This window comes from Lepidothrix coronata, unplaced genomic scaffold (genome assembly GCF_001604755.1).
Source record: "Lepidothrix coronata isolate B3197 unplaced genomic scaffold, Lepidothrix_coronata-1.0 Scaffold19, whole genome shotgun sequence".
Lineage (NCBI taxonomy): Eukaryota > Metazoa > Chordata > Aves > Passeriformes > Pipridae > Lepidothrix > Lepidothrix coronata.
In genome coordinates this window covers 4,487,487-4,504,122 of record NW_016690199.1, presented here as the reverse complement: position 1 = coordinate 4,504,122, position 16,636 = coordinate 4,487,487, and the positions used below count along the sequence as shown (strand labels likewise).

General features: G+C 41.5%; 1 protein-coding gene across 2 annotated transcripts in view; it reads left to right on the top strand.

The window, feature by feature from the left end:
- Positions 1-2,633, top strand: part of TDRD9 (tudor domain containing 9) — a 72,685-nt gene extending 70,052 nt beyond the window's left edge. For both annotated transcript variants that reach the window (XM_017807654.1, XM_017807653.1), the window contains exons 35-36: positions 544-616; positions 1,856-2,633. In XM_017807654.1, the coding sequence (XP_017663143.1) occupies positions 544-616; positions 1,856-1,951 (169 nt within the window). In that variant the 3' untranslated portion in view covers positions 1,952-2,633. The remainder of the gene's footprint in view (positions 1-543; positions 617-1,855) is intronic.
- Positions 2,634-16,636: the final 14,003 nt, after the last annotated feature.

Here is a 16,636-nt window from a genome sequence, read left to right as displayed (position 1 = left end):
TTCATTTTTCAAAAGCTAATTGTATTTACAACATGTCACTACTACTTAAGACTAAAATCAGTGTTTGAAAAACACATCTAGACAGAATTAATTAATGTCTGCTACTATTGTACTTTGCACAGCTTGAGGAAATAACTGGAGCAGACAGACAATCTATAGTAATTGAGTTGTCATGCAAAATAAAATACCCTAAAACTAGCTGTATTATACATTCTAGTGAGTAAGCATACATAAAACTTACAGAATAAATCATAGTTGCAAATTCTAGTACTTTGTAATAAAAAAACCTCATTATATTCTTTAGAAGAAATACATTCTGATACAGATTTTCACAGAGACATTAAGTGTATTTTGACTTTTACACTAGAGGGGCGAAGTACAGAGAAGTGAACAAATCAGACTAGATTAACAAGGAAATTTAAGATTCCCTTCAGCACAGACACCTTATAAATACCTGGTTGTATCTAGTATAAAAAAATCCTTTGTCTTCATAATTAATCAAATACAAGTGTGTTACTTAAGGCCATTTCTATGTAATTTCAGTTTAATCTGCAAATCAAGGCCTCGAGATAAAATTGTTCCTACGTGGTGTGAGAACCAATATGCATGGAATCAGGTAAGGGTGTAAAGATACTTTTTTAAACTTCTTTTTTCTTGAGGAGTTAAGAGTGTTAAAAGGGAGAATTTCCTTTGCAAGGATGTCTTCTTTTTGATTCTTGAACTTGAAAATACTGAAAGCACTGTAGAGTCACATTTAAGCACTTTTGTGTATGCATCAGTCTCTATTGATACACTCTTTTTGTAGAGTCTGTTTATTAGTTGAGTAGTTTGGTTTTTAATTTTGTGTATGTAAATACTTAATCTTTTCAAGCAGAACTCTCTATGGGTTTTAAGTTTAAAGAGATTGTAAAGGCAACTTTACATTTGCTGGAAGTTAACATGTTCTATTTCTTTTTTCTATTAAGCAGCCATAGCTAAATTTTCCTCGTATAGAATTTGTCTGAATGCAGTGCATTTTAGTTTTGTTTTGAGATGCTGTGCTTTGAGGTGGCTTTTCCTTTCTAGGTGGAGAGAAATGTGGCTTGTTTTAGAAGAGATGTGGTGGGATCAGGCAGGAGGCCAGTTTTCTAGAGACCCAGCAGAGTTTCATAAAGCTGAAAACTGTACTAGCTTCCTACTCTGTTAGAAATTTTACCTTTCTTTCTGTGAGGGCCTCTTCAGGCCACTAGATCTCCTGAAGAAAAAGTGCAGTTTCTTAATTAAAAGCAGATGAAGAATTGCTGAGTGCAGGAGTAAGTGCTACACACACCCTCCCTCCCTGTGCCTCTCCCACCCTGAGGGGGGTATAAAGCAGGGGTTTGGGTCCCTCCCTCTGAAAAGAGGGGCAGAGAAGGAGCACCAAGGGCACTTGTTTATAGAAGGCATTTTTTTAGAGTGTATTGTAATATACTGCCTTAGGCCTAAGTGTTTCTATTTTCATATTTCAAATTCAGTTATCCTTGGAATTATGAAGATAATCTCCTATTCACTTTTACTGGTGTTCAGTTTTTATAAGAAGCTAATGTACAGGCCTTGGATCAGGATTTTCCCCACTGCATTTGAAGAATCTCAGGACAGCTTTTTTTATATCATCACATAAAATACTACCTGTAATGCTTTGGAATTGATTATGGAGTAGTATTCTGGGCAAACCATGAAATACAGCACTGGCTCTTTTGTTGCAATGTGTGGCATGGAACTGGAATTCCTGTATGATTTGAAACTCAAAACTGTTCAAGACTTTTTTTAAACTGTGTTATATAGGAAAAAATTACTAGAAATGCATTCTGACTTTCATCTTGCTTCTTTTGGTTAGGTGGATTCTCAGCGCATCGTTGACAAGTCTGAAAAGCAGCATGAAAGAGGAAATAGTGTTTATCAGCTCCACAAGCTTGTTTTGTTGAATGATTAAGTATTTCTAGAAGTCTTTCGGAGGATGAGGTATTACAACTAGTCTAAAATTTAATTCCGTCTTGGATGCATGTTTTGCAAGACTGTTCCTTAAGATTAGTGTCAGTGTACTGAAATACGGTTTGGAATGTGTTCCTGTGTTTTTGCAAAAGTTAAGGTTTGCTGGCCTAGAGCGGACGAGTTTATTCATCAAACAAACTGATGTAAAGCAGGATGAAACTTCAGTGATACTTCTGAGCAGGTTTATTGCAAGGTACATGAAAGATGAAGCAAATCTAGGTTTAGTTGTTCATTTTATGTCTAAAAGCTCATAAGTCAAGAGGCGTGACTTTTTTTTTTCCCCTTTAAGTGCAAGTTGCATTTTCCTGTTTTCTTTGTCATTAGTTTTTCAAAAATACATGCAACAAAGGGGTTTGGGGTTTTCCCTAACCAAAAACTGGAAGTCAGAGGAAACTGATGATCTAGATTATGTTCTGATGCAAACTACAACTTGATATATAATTTTTTCATTAGTTTTTCATACAGCAAAACATAACCTGATTTATTTTCCTGTATGGAAGAAGAATGCTTTTGAATTACTGATTCTTGGCACCTTGTTTCATTCTTTCTTCTTATTCTTACCTGCGAGATCTTTAGTCCTAAAAATGAGGTCAGTGGTTTCAGAATAAAATGCAGAAGTGAAATAAAATGTTTTTGTCTCTTCTGTTGTGCGGTCATGCTTAATAAAAGCTAAATTTAGTTATTAATGGTTTGTGATTGCATTCATTAAATACAAGAATCCAAAAACAGTATATGGAAAAGTATTCATCTTCACTGTTTGAAGGTCATATAATATCCAGTCATCCTCTTAAGGACAGGGAGAATCAGTGGTCACCATAAAGAAGTGGCAGATTTGGGGAAAATAAGGGGATGCTTAAACTAAGAAATTATTTTAAGCTGTACTTAAACAGAGGGGTGACTGTATAACAGGCAATTTTTGTGGTTTATTAGAGCATTACTCCCTTAGACACGTTTTACTGATCCTTGGGAATTATAAACAGAATACTTAGTGAGACAGGTCTAAACAGAAAAACTGTATCTCAGCTGGCTTAGACAAGAGGATTTCTCAGCAGAGTGTTGTACAACAATGAAGTGTTGCACCTTTGGGGACAAATGAAACAGGCAGGATTTCAAATCATTGCTTTACCTATTAAGGATGGGAGTTTCTGCTGGAAAAGGAAACTTGGCAATAAAAAAAGGCATGATATAAATAATGGAACTTATTTCACATAAGCAACACTGAGAATTTTTAAATTTTTTTTAATTTTAAACTCTATTACTTCTGTGTGTGGGTCTGTCCCGTGTGCATGTGCTGCCACCAGGCGGGGGCTGCTGTGCTGCTTCTCCCTCTAATGGTTCCTGTCATCACACAGCTGAAAGGTTTCCTTATGGTGAGAGGAGTGGATAATGCCAACTCCCCTCCCAGTGCAGTAACCCATACCCTGCCCTTGCTCAGTTGAGAAATGAAAATTCTGTATTGAGAACTCAAAGGAGCTCCCAATTTTGTCCTGGGTACATAAAGCACCTGCAGATGTGACACATGACAGAACACCCTTGAAGGAAACAGAACATCTTAGCATCTCCCAGCCAGGCTGAATTTATTGCCTGAGGAATATATAATAATAATATTTAAAGAGCAGCTGTTGTATTTCATGGTTTGATTCACGTTTCAACAGCACTGCAGAGTCACTTAAAAAAGTTTAAGGTAAGCAGCTTCAGGATTTTCCCCTCCAGCTGCACAGGAGAAAGAAGCATTGTAAAATAGTAGTGTCTGTATGGCTATAGACATGATCCCAGTCAGCTTTGTTCCTTTTGGGGGCTCCTTCCCTAAGAAAAAGGGCCATGACTGCTTGTCAGGATTCCTTTTGTCTCCAGATGTGCACCAACATCGAGCAGAGTGAGATTTCGCCACAATTTATTAGTGATGATCCACATTTATGTACTTCATCGTTGAGCCCAATGTATCTAGAAATATCTATCAAGAAATATTTGAATCTATAAGTGGTCAGATTAATGCTCTTACTGAATTGATAGGTGCTTCTGGAGCCTGAAACAATGTGCAATGACTATTATTCATAATTCCCCCCCACAGCTACAATGAAATCTGATAGCAGTTTTAAATCAAAAGGAGGTTTTTTGCCATTGCATGTAATTAATTTTGGAATTTACTGCCACAGGCTGTGCTAGAAACCAAATATATAAATAAATGAATTGGACCTCAGAGAAGGCAGATGCTTCAATAGCTGTTAAAATTGAGAAACTTGAACTGCTTACCCTCCTGAATTCCAGAAACAGAGAAAATACACTGAAAGAATGCCTATTTTTATCCAGTTTGCAGTATCTGGTTCACCTAATATCATCAGAATGACCTCTTCTACTCTTAAAATTCTGATGTATTTCACTAGCATTTATGAAGGCAATGGACTCTCCGTACTTGCTGATGACCTTAGGCCTGCTTTAAAGAATTCACCAGGTCATTGTCTACAACACTGGACAGGAGAAGCAGCAACAGGAGCAAGCTGGCAGAAGACCTGTTCCCTCTTTTCCTCTGCCTGCTGCTGGTAGAATAATTCTGCTTGAAACAAGAGGAATCATGCAGACAGATCAAGATGGAAGAGAATCGTGTATACCTGGGAGGGGACTTTGGGAGCTGGAATGGTTTTGGTTGTGCAGTGAGTAGATGGTGGCAGAAGATAATGTTTGGACAGGGAAGAGTGGTAAAGACAGGGAAATGATGAAGAACAAAGAAAGCAGCAAGAATGTGTCGCTCTCCTCCTGAGCTGGTGGTTGAAAAAGGGGAAGGGCAGAGGAGGGTCAGGATTGGGCAGACACTACCCATGTAAGCTAAGCTTGAAGGCTCTGCTTAGGGCCTTCTGCATCTTTAAGGGCCACCCAGAAAGCATTTTGGAAGAGGCTGGTAGGGGGGCTGGGGAACAGAAGTGGATCTGTTCTGGGACCCAGGAAACTGTTCCAAGGCAGGTGCTGCCTGGAACGCCCAGACTCCTTCTGAGCTCCAGCCTCTGTCTTGCCTTCTCTTCAAAGTGCAAGGGACCTACAACCCTGTGCCTGGGAGCTGTGGCAGCTGACACCCCGAGTGCCCAGAGGTAGCCAGAAGATGAGGGAAATGGCACCTCTGGTTTTTACATTTCTTGAGTCTTGATATTGCTGGAGAGCACTTGCTCTGTTCTTTCACTGGAATCATATTGTTCTGATGAACAGCCCTGCACAGGGAAAGGGAAAAGGATGTAAGCACAGTTTGGAGATTCACAGTTCCTTCCCCAAAAGGTGTGTTTGTAGGGACAAGGGTTGTTTGAATGAACCCAACAGATTCCAGCTGAGCCTCTGCCCACTGGCACAATGGCACTGTGCTCTCTGCAGGGAGTGTGAGTGGGGAAGTTAAGGTGGGTGTGGATGTCAGTGGAAAGTCATCTATTTCCAGAGAAAACAGGACTGTCCTTTTTTAGCTGTACAGGATTCATGGAGGGGCAGGTGAGTGCCTGTATGTCCTGTAGAACTGTTGATCTTTCCTAGTGCAGTGGTGCTGCTGTAGGAACCTGAGCTACCTATTCCTAAAGCTTGACTGTGGGTTTTACAGGAACTTTTCTTTGTAGAGCAGACAAAGGGAGAGTTGACAGTTACCAGGAAAAGGAAAGCTGGAAATGGAATTTGAATAATGAAGGGATGGAGGCTTTGCCCTGGGGTGACTTCAGGGAGCACAGTGAGCACAGTCAGAACAGGCTCAGCCTTGCTTATCCCTGGGTCAGGTGTCTCAGGTTTCTTTACACTGACCACCTCCTCCTGCATCACTGTGATGTGCCCAGAATGAGAACTGGGTGAGACAAAGGGCTGTTCAGTCACACAGATGATGGTCTGAGCGAACAGAATTGCCTTGGGGAAAGTCTAGAATATCTGCAATTTGCTAACTAAAGATGAGACTTTTTCTCTAAAACTGACATTTGTGGAGAGTCTGTGTAATCTTGGGAAAGAAAAATCCTGTTGTGTGCAGTCAATAGTGAGATTTTTCAGCCCCCTTCTGTTAGTTCATTGAACAAGAAGTAGGTAGCTGCCACAGAAATGCAGATGGGGGAAGGGGAGCATCTCTGGATAAATTTAGATCTGTAGCTCTGGAGATAACCTGGGTTGGTCCTTGAAACTGGTGTACTACGTAAGTTTTAAATTGAAGAGCGTATTCTTAGGGTTCCATTCCCCTGTATTTTTCACTCAGAAACAGCCTGGCATGCTGAGGATTTGTGCATCTGCCACACTCCTTACAACAGATTAAATTTTGATGCCAGTCTGCATATAAATGCCAGAAAAAGGCCAAATGAATTAGGATAAATTACAGAATCATGGTTTAAACCAGGATACAGGTGTTGGTGTAGACTGTGACAGGAGTTACACCCATCTTGGAAAACCATTAGCACATTTTTCAAGAGCCAGAATAACAGGGAGGTTTGCAGTGGTTTTGTCTACCTTAGCCTGTAAAAAGGGATAGAAGTGAACAGAAAAACAAGTAAAAAGCTCCACCATCAAAGTGTAGTTTGATGTGGAGTTTCCTTTCTGTAAAAGAACCTGGAAAAAAGCAGATGAAACTCCAAAGTGGTTAATAAGTGAAAGAAACCTGAGGCAAAGAGGATATATATGAGGAAATAGAAAGGTATATATTAATCCTCCAAAGGAGTGAGGGAAGAGGCAACCTCTGAGCTTACCTGGTGAGTCTGGAGGAAGTTAGACTGCTCTTTTCTCAGTCACGGAGCGCAGCCACGTGGGTAGGTGTTTTTGTCATCGCTGTCTGATGCTCCTATATTTAGCTTTCACTCAAGCTCCAGGCATGTCTGTCTAGTCTGATAAAAGCTGTAACTTCAATATCCTGGGGAAACAGACAGTATGGTGGTTGCTCCCTCTGCTGAGGGAGCTCTTTCATCCTGCAGGACAAGGACAGGACCTTCCCAGAGATCTTTCATTTGTAGGATGTCATCCCCTTGGTGGCTTCACATCCCCTTGATAAGGAAGTCCTACCAGCTGTTTCTTGGCACAGGGATGAGCTCTTGGCTGTTTCTTGAGCCAGTGGGGCACCCTGGGGCCTTTTCCAAGGGGGCAGAGAGCTGAGCTTGGGTGCTGGTGCTCAGTGAGGGGGTACTGGTGCTTACTGCAGTGCTTGCCATCAAACTGGCTGCGCACACCACATGCCCCCCTGATGATTTATGGCCTCCATTCCTTCACCCAAACAAGTCCTTCCAGTGGGTCACCATGGGGACAGAGAGAAGTGGGGTTGCCACTTGGTCCAGGGAAAGAGGGGAGGTAAATAGGATGCCTGCAATGCTAGTATTCATTTTCTCTTGCCCTCCCACAAGTGCAGAGGTTGCTTTTTCCTCCAAAAAACTGCAGTCAAGACTTCTTCACTCATGGCTAGATGAGTTCACATCTTTTTCATGCAATGCTAATGAAACTTGTCTGTGTGCCAGTCACAGTGATGAGCCCCAGGTGCTCCACAAACACACCACTGTGAGGGTTTTCTTTTCCTGTCCTGTGTTTGTTCTTCGTGCGCTCCGTGGAGGGATTCTAAATAGTTCACTTCTCTCATTTTGTTTTCTTGCTAAACAGAGAATAAAACGCCCAGGGGTACCTTTCTCCCTGGATACCTGTGTTTGGAAAAGGAACGGTACAGCTGTTGGCAACATTTCAACATTTACAAAGCTCTTTTTTCTCTTTTTGGTCTGTTAGTAGCAAAAATCTAGAGTGCATAATCAGGAAATGAACAGCACATATGTATCTCTGGGGCTTTCTTGGTCTATCTTCAATAAGGACAGAAAGGCCACATTTAAAAGACAGGAAAAATAGATAAGATTTTATTAAAATTCTTTATACAGACAGTTATCTTCCACAGCACATATTTCAAGAGATCACAGAACATAGCTTCAGGGAGTTCCTCTGCTTTCTGTAGTTGAAGATGTTAGCTCTGTCTTGAACTAGTTTTACTTAGTCTCGACAGCAGTTGTGCAAACAGCCGCCTCCTGCCCAATCGCCCGGTATGTTGGGAACCGAACAGGCAGCTTTACATCTGATGATGTTACAAGTTCTCTAAGGAGTAGATATTGCTTGGATTTTATTTATGAAGGAGAAGGAGGTAGAAAATACGCTGGGAAAAACACAAAGTGATTGCTGCTGATAGCAAGTCCTAAAATTAGGAACCGAAGCTAATACATTAGTAGAGACATTCCATAGGATATCAGTGCTGCAGGGTGAGGAATCTACACAGGGAAGCACAGTCTGGGAGCCTGGGGAGCTTCCAGAGGATACACAAGTCCTTCTGGAAGGAAGATTTCACACTTCCTAAATAGATGCTTTCAGCTAAAGGATAGGAACAACAGCAAAACAATCCATCCAGAGATGGATGTTTTGTAACACTGTTGGGTCATCTACCGCCACCACCTACGTCTCCTAGAGCGCTTCCATCAACGCTGCCTCTGTGCAATCTTAAACATCCACTGGTCAGATTATGTGACCAATACATCTGTTCTAGAGCAAGCAGCTGTCACAAGTATTGAGGCCATGTTACTGAGAACACAGCTGCGATGGGCAGGGTACGTCTCAAGGATGAAGGACCACCGCCTCCCTAAGATCCTACTCTATGGTGAACTTGCCACTGGCTGCCGCATGAGAGGAGCCCCGAAGAAAAGATACAAGGACTCCTTGAAACAACATCTCAGCCTTGGCCATATTGATCACCATAACTGGTCTACTCTGGCCTCAAATTGGGAGGCCTGGAGACACACCATCTATAACGCAGCTGTCTCCTTCGAGAACACACGCAGGATCACTCTCGAGGAAAAAAGGCAACGCAGAAAGAACCGTGTATTGCAGAATACACCATCTAAGGAGTCTTTCTGCTGTGCCTTTTGCAATCGGATATGTCTGTCACGTATTGGCCTCATAAGCCACCAGCGTGCCTGTAGCAAATGTGGATAGAGCCTTCCCAAATCTTCGTTCGCGAAGCCTAGCCATGATGTGAGTTTTCATACCACAAACTGGAATCAGAATGGAAAGGACTTCTTGCATACTTCCTCTGTGCATATGTGCGAGAAGGCACTCCCTGATGATGCTATGATTTTTATTTTCACATTAGAATGTAATTTTTGGTCTTAATTTTACTGCTGCCAGATTTCAAGTTATTGTTTTTCAATTTATTTGAACTGAGACAGTCCTTAATTTTTTTTTTCCTCTGTTTTTCTGCTCTAACAATATAGTCTCATGTGATGGCTTGACAACTATAAATCCAGTTATATATAATTTAGATCTTCTAGTGTGGTATCACACAACTCCTGTATTTATCTCAGGACTGATGTACAGTCAACTTGAGCTGTGTGCCTTTTGATAAAAGCTTTCCCAGTTCAGAATAATTTCCATAACTAGTTTTAATATAATCCGACGTAGTTTTGTCTAAAGTAAATGAAAAAAGCTGCCACAAACTGTTCTGGAATATAGGAAGATTATAACTTAGGGCCGCATTATCTGCTGTAAGAAGCAGTTAAATTGCTATAGTTTACAATAAATTTTTTTTATTATGTAATTTTGTTCTTTATAGTCTCTCTAAACACAAGAAGGATTATCTGTGCAATCCCAGAATATGCATCACTGCTTGATTGATGTTACATGACAGTAGAAGACTTGGCCAAAGTAGCCAATATCCTGAGGTACTGGACATGGTCTTCAGTTCTCATTTTATTTAGTGCTGGGGGTTAAAAGGGGATATGTTGTATATTTTATCTTTTTGTGAATTATTGACTTATGGAATTGAAATAAAAAGGACCTTTGGGGCTGGAGAGGCTGTTAACACTAGCAGGCATTTACAGAAAAATGACCTTTGACTTGTCCTCTCATTCAAAGAATGTTAGAGGCTAAGGGAAATTTAGGGCTACACTATAAAGGTGGCTGCAATGTGGATTTCTACCTTTTAGTGGCAGTAAAAAGAGATGTGAGCCAGGAACATTTGTGATTCAGACAGGGGTGGCTCAGTGTACATGAGTCTGGACCATGTGGTCCAGGTTCCTGTGATAACTGACAGAAGAATAACACCAGCAAGGGCTCTGGTCCTTTATTTATGCAACTCTAAATTGTGTCAGTGGCTAGTAAAATATCAACTAGTAAAAATAAAAGATTGAATTCTAACTAGAAACACACAATACTGAGGGCTGCAGCCAGCACCCTAACAGTTGCAGTTGAACATAATTTTTAAGAGCTCCAGCCAATCTAGAACCCAACTAGTTTTCAAATTATGGTACTTGCAGGGCCCCTATGAGGAGCAGGAGTGTCCTTTCTAACTCTCAACAAAATAAGGAATTGTGAGCTCCCACAGAATGCCTGGCTGCACATTTAAGGCTGTCCATGATGCTGTGTAAGGTTCTGACACTGCTGGACACTGTAAGCAGCTCAGAATACAGGTTGTGTTAATTGGCACTTGCATGACTTCTGTCTCCCTCGCTGAACTTTTCAGTAGTTCATACTTCTTAGGTAGGAGGGAACTTGGATTTAACAATGCTGCTTTTATTGGAGTTCTTAGGAAGGATCTTATTCCCTTGGATACAGCGAAGAAGCCACATTTGACAATGCACCCCTCCTGTTTCAGAGAATTTCTGAGATATAATGAGGTTGAAAAATTACTTGCTAAACAAACAAGAAGATTTTAGAGCAACAAAGAAACTTTCTGCCTTCTTCCCCCTTCCCAGTTAGTTACACCTTGGTCTGATGACTGTCATATTGTTCAAATAAGTGTTATTGTAACTTAAGCTCAGCCAGTACATTGAGTTATTTATGTAGGTGTTTTGACTGAGTTTGAACAGAATGCAGAATTGATGAGCTAAGAAACTCATAAGCCAGCATAATGAACACCACACAGGGAAGAATAAAACGTGTGATTAAGACAGCTATGAATAGAAGAAAAGGAACACTGCCTCTCAAGACAGTTCCTTGGAAGTGATTTCCCAAGAGCACGGAGAAAGAACATGACAGGGTGAGATCACTGTGCCCGAGGACATAACAGACAGGGATTTTTGGAGTTGGTGGGACTCAGTGAAGCATGACTTGGGCAGGCTGCAGAATCAAGGACACAAGGCACAGGCTACATCATTTTTTTGTGCCACTAGAATTCCAAATGGAGGACTGTTTTGCCCTCATCAGGACACAGGTTTCTGCCCTCTGCCTTCACCTCCTGCCAACAAGCTGGGGTGTGGGTCACAGCAAACTCATGTCCTTGGTGGGGTTGATCACAGCTCGTGCTTTATTAACTCATCCTGGCATTTGTTCCCTTTTCCTACCTATATGTCAGGATGGGGTTTATTAGTTTTGTTTCATTTTCTAAAGCCTTAAAAATCACCAATAGTTTATCTTGCCTGCAGCCTCTGTGAGGCCTGGGACACATGCTGCACTTTGGTGCTCATGTACCCTGCCTGCCTTCTTCCAATGGTGTTTTCATTCTTGATGCCAAGTCACTTCTCTTACTTTGCCTAAGGCTGTATTCAACCTGCCCTTGCCAGTGCCTCCAGACTGGTGCCAGACTGCTGGGCACCAGGTGCAGGATCTGTTCCAGCTCATCCCAGAGGTGAAGGAGAGGTAACTGGAAATTTCTCCTTGCTGAGTCACTTAAGTGTTGCTGTTGACCTGCCGTGTCTGGATTGGCGTGTTTTGTGCCATTGGTGGTTTTTCTAGAGCTACAATTCCAAGGCTGAGACAGGATAGTTTCTTGGTCAAATGGTCACTGGCCTTCCCAGTGCCTTTGCTAACACAGCCAGCTTAGAGATGTGATATCCCTGTTCTCAGAGTGGTGATCAGTGCTGCACAGAGCCCAGTGCTGCTGCTTTCTGGCAGAACCAAAAAAAGGCAAGAAATAACAATCTGAAGCCTGAAAAAACTGAGGAGTGTGCAGCCTCTCTTGCAGAGCAGTCCACCTACTGGTTCTGTTACTATTTAACGTCATATTAGGATTTGTCTTACCATGTGCACTGGTGTTTTAGCAACTGAGGGTTTCTATGAGACTTGTCACCTGTGGTAGAGATGCAATTCCAGTGGATTCACCACCTTTTAACATGGAAATACCTCAATGCCATTGTCATCTCAGTGGGCCCTCTGCTCTTACAGAAAAGTTTTGGTCCCAACCACCCCTCAAAGAAAGGGGGGGTTAAACTTGCACAGCCCAATGCACAACCCCACAGCGTCTGCTTCCCATCCTTGTGTCCCTTGTCACTGTAAGCTGTGACTCGTGGGGCTGCACGCTGAGAAGAACTGATGGCACAGCATGAACTCTGACCTGGGTATTCTCTGTCAGCAGATCAAACACAGAAGAACTAAAAAAACCCCAAAACCAAACAAAAACGTATTTTTTTAGCTCATGGTTAACCATTGTGAATGCTGGATGTGTACTATGCCTCTCAGAAAATTGTGATTACTATAAAATTATTAACTACTAATTATTAAACAAATTAGTTAAGACAAAATGCTTGCCTTCTAGATAACTGAAGTCAGTAAGAGAATGAATCCAACCTCTGGAGTATTTTAATTGACATGTAACTGTCCAAAAAAAAAAAAAAGGTGTGATAAATAAATAATTGTGATTTGTGAAACAAATGGGTGATTACATCAAAATAAAAAAACCAGATTGTAAAACTTAATTATACCCCCATAAAGAAATAAAACAGACCCTTACAAGGTCAAGGGACCCTAAAACCTCCCTACTATCTTAAGAATAAAATATGATAGAACTTTAAATCTTTTAGGCGCCTGTTCGTCCAAGAATGCATGACTTATGACGAGTTGTAGAGATAACCATTTAGCTTTAGCTGTAAGAAAACCCATATATTAAATGCTTAGCAAAAAACTGTAAAATGTATATGTATCTGATATAATTAATATGCATGAAGTAGCTAAGATAAATGCCAAATGTACACTGTAGTGTGTGTGCAGATTTGGGAAATTTGTCCCCATTTCTGTCACCCAGCTGGCTGCTTGCTTTTACCATATAATAAACTCCTATTCAAAAATTTATAGAAACGAGACTGTTTATCATAAAAGGCAAGCTAATAATTGAGTATTTCAAGTAGAATGTTGTTTGGGTTTTTTTCCAGTATAAAGGCCTAATATCTTGATTAGAGAATTCTGGTAAGATGATCTCCTTGGGATTTCATTCAGACTATGAAGTGTGTTAGGACATATAGCAGGAAATTGGATTCAGCTAGAGACTTAATTTACCTGCCTTCAGATCCTGTAAGGGCTGAGAGCTCTAAGTGGGCCGGCATTGTATGTGAAATTACACATTGAATGAGATTAGCTACTGTGGTTATTATTTTTGTAATATCTTTTTTCCTGATCAATTAGAGTTTCTTTAAGGAGTTACTGGTTTGGTTTGGTATTACTTCCCTGTGTGGAACTCCAAAAGCTTTCTGTTGACTCATTGGCCCAGCCTGTCCAGGTCCCTCTGAATGGTGACACAACCACCTGATGTATCAGCCACTCCTCTCGGTTTTGTGTTGTTGTCTGCCAGTCTGCTGAGGGTGTGCTCTGTCCCATCATCCAGCTCGTTAATGACAATGCGGGTGCCACTATTGACCCCCATGTAGTGACCCCAGGTGACTGGGTCCCAGCTGGGTATCCTGACTATGGCATTTCAGCCAGTTTTCAGCCCACCTCACTGCCCACTTAGCCCACACATTATCCATTTGTGTATTGGGATGTTATGGGCATCAGTGCCAAAAGCCATAGTAAAGTCAATACAAACAACATCCACTGCTCTGCCCTCACCTCTGAGCCAGTCACCTCCTCAGAGAAGGCTGTCAGGTTGATTAAGCGTGACAAATCTGTGGTGACTGCTCCTAACTGCCTTTTTGACCTTCATATGTCTGGAAATAGCTTCTGGGTTTATTTGCTCTGCCACTTTTCCAGGGACTGAGGTGAGGCTGACCGGCCTCTAGTTTCCTGTCTCCTCTTCCTCCTCGCCATTCTTGAAGGTAGAAGTGACGTTTGCTTTCTTCCACTCCTCCAGAACCTTCCCCTGATTTCTGTGACCTTTTGAAGATTATCAAATGTTATTGGCTTTTCTCTCAGCACTTGTGCGTGCAGCCCATCAGGTCCCAGGGACTTGTCAGGGTCTGGTTTATTTAAGTATTCCCTAACCCGATCCTTTTCCAGTGGCAGTACGTCTTCCTTGGCCTGCATCTTCCTACAGCCTCAGGTGCCTGGGATTCCTAAAGACTGAGGCAAAGGTGCCACTGTCAGCTTTTTTCACGTCCTTTGTCACCAGGTGCCCTGCCAGCCACCAGTGAGCACACCTTGTCCCTAGTCACCCTTTAGCTGCTTATTGACCTGTAGAAACCTTTCTTGCTGAACTTTTGTATCCCTTTGTAAATTCAGTTCCAAGTGGGCTTTCCCTTTCATAACAACATCCCTGAACACTCTGACAGTATCTCTACATTCCTCCGGTGTCACCTGTCCCTTCTTTCACCTCTTGAACTCTTCTGTAGAGTTTAAAACTAATGATTCTTTTCATGTGTTTTTCACTACTTTTTTTACTCTGAGTATCACAGGGAAAAAAGTACAACCATTAAAAATGCTTTTAGATCTATGATAGAAGTGGAATGTGTTTCTTTGATACATAACAAGAATTAGATGCCCATTTTTCATTCTTTTGAATAAATATTTTTCCTTACAGCAGACCCACAATGTTTGTTTATTTAGAAACTTTTGTAGTGGATGCCTCAATACACACAGTGAAACAAGAGCAGCTGGAGTTACTACATAGTTTGTTTCTGCCTTCAAACGTTGCTGGGTTCTGTTCAATAGCCTACCATTTACATAAAATTTGGCAGAAAACTGCTGGCTGGGCAATTTCTTTTCTGCACAGGTGAGTCAATATTGAAAAATTACAGGATTTTGTGTCTTGATAAATGTCTATATCAATGTGAGGGGAAACAGCTTTATACTATTATACTGTGCTAGGGAGAAGGAAACAAAGTGTTTCTGCCTTCCAGAAATGCCTTACTTTTCCCTTTCTTTGTCTCCAGTCAGTTTCTCCCAGGATCTGGGATTCAGACCACATTTCTGTCAGCATCTCAGAGTAGGAGCTGATTTAAGACCTTCCCATTCTCAGTCTTTTGCTTCCATCTCTGTTCTTGCCACTTTTGATTTTCCTGTATAACAAATACTGGGCCTTTGCACTAAGCTGGATCAGAAACCTAGCCCAGTTGAAAACACTCTGCACTTCAACGTTTTTCCCCCCACGATTAGTTTTTAAACCCCACTAATTTTCATTATCATTCAGTGTTCAGCCATCTGGATAGTTGCACATGAAGTGGGATGTGAATGAAGAGATGGGGGTAAAGTGGGAGGTCCATAACCTGCCTAATTAAGCACTGCTCCCAAGAGAACCATGTTCTAAGGGAACTGAGGGGGCTGAGGTGGAAGTTCAGTTGTCAAATGAAGAAAATGAGGGAGATAGGGAGAACCAGCAGTGACTTAAGACTACCAGGTACTTATTTCACCTAAACCAATCCAAATAAATGACTGGTCTTTTTCATGAGATAGATGTCGCTGACCCCTTTTGTAATGTCCTTTTTCTGAATTATGAGGAATTCTGTGGGTTACTATCCAGTGAAAAAGGCAATTATCTTATGCTAGAATTATTCTTACTTCTTGTCACATGAGCACAAGCTAAATTTCAGATATCCTGATAATAGCCCTAATTATGGTCTTGTAAATTTTTCATGCTAAAGCCCATTGAGAGCTCTATGAGAGACATGACTTGGAATGTATTGCTGGAAAGTACTAATTTAAACATCTGGGAAACACTTGTTTCACATGAAGTGGTTTCTAAAGAGCTCTGTATACTGACATTTATTGCAAATATAGTGTTCTAAAACCATCTATTTGCAATTGTGTTAATCTTCACTGATTTACCACTTCCAAAATTCACTTTCAGCATCATTGCAGTGATACCCAGGGGGAACTGAGTCCCCAGTTTACACTTACAGACATATTTTATCCTGTGCATTGCATTAAACCCTTTTTTTTCTTTATTTTAGTAAAACCACCCCAAATTCCTTTAGTTTTCAGCTTTCTTAGAATCAGCAGCAGCGATGGGAGCCTGGGTGACATTTTCCTTCTTCCTCCTGGTCAAAGAGAATGACCTGGGCTAGGGCAAACATTCTGCAGATTGTAACACCCACATGTGTGGCAGGTATTGCTGGCAGGACTTGGATTTCTACAGCCAGAAGTCCGAGTCTGGGGAAACAGGACTACCAGAGATGGCTTCTGTGTGACAGGTGGGCAGCAACATCTCTGTCAATGGGCTTGCAAAATTATTGAGGGAGCCTTCAAGTCAGGTCCATCAGTGGTAGCATACACTGGAGAGGGCAACAGGGTTCTCTCCCCTCCGAGGAAGTTGGACAACCAAGCACCTGCCTCGAGTGCCTGTATTCCAATGGACGCAGGTTGGAAAACCAACAGGAGAAACTAGATATCTCTGTGCAGCTGAAAAATTGGGATGCTGTGGGAATCAGAGACATGATGGGAGAGTTCATGTGAAGGAATTATTGCAACGCTTGGATACAAGTGCTACTTCACAGAAATGGCAAGGTGAGGGCTGGATTTGTGCTCTCTGTAA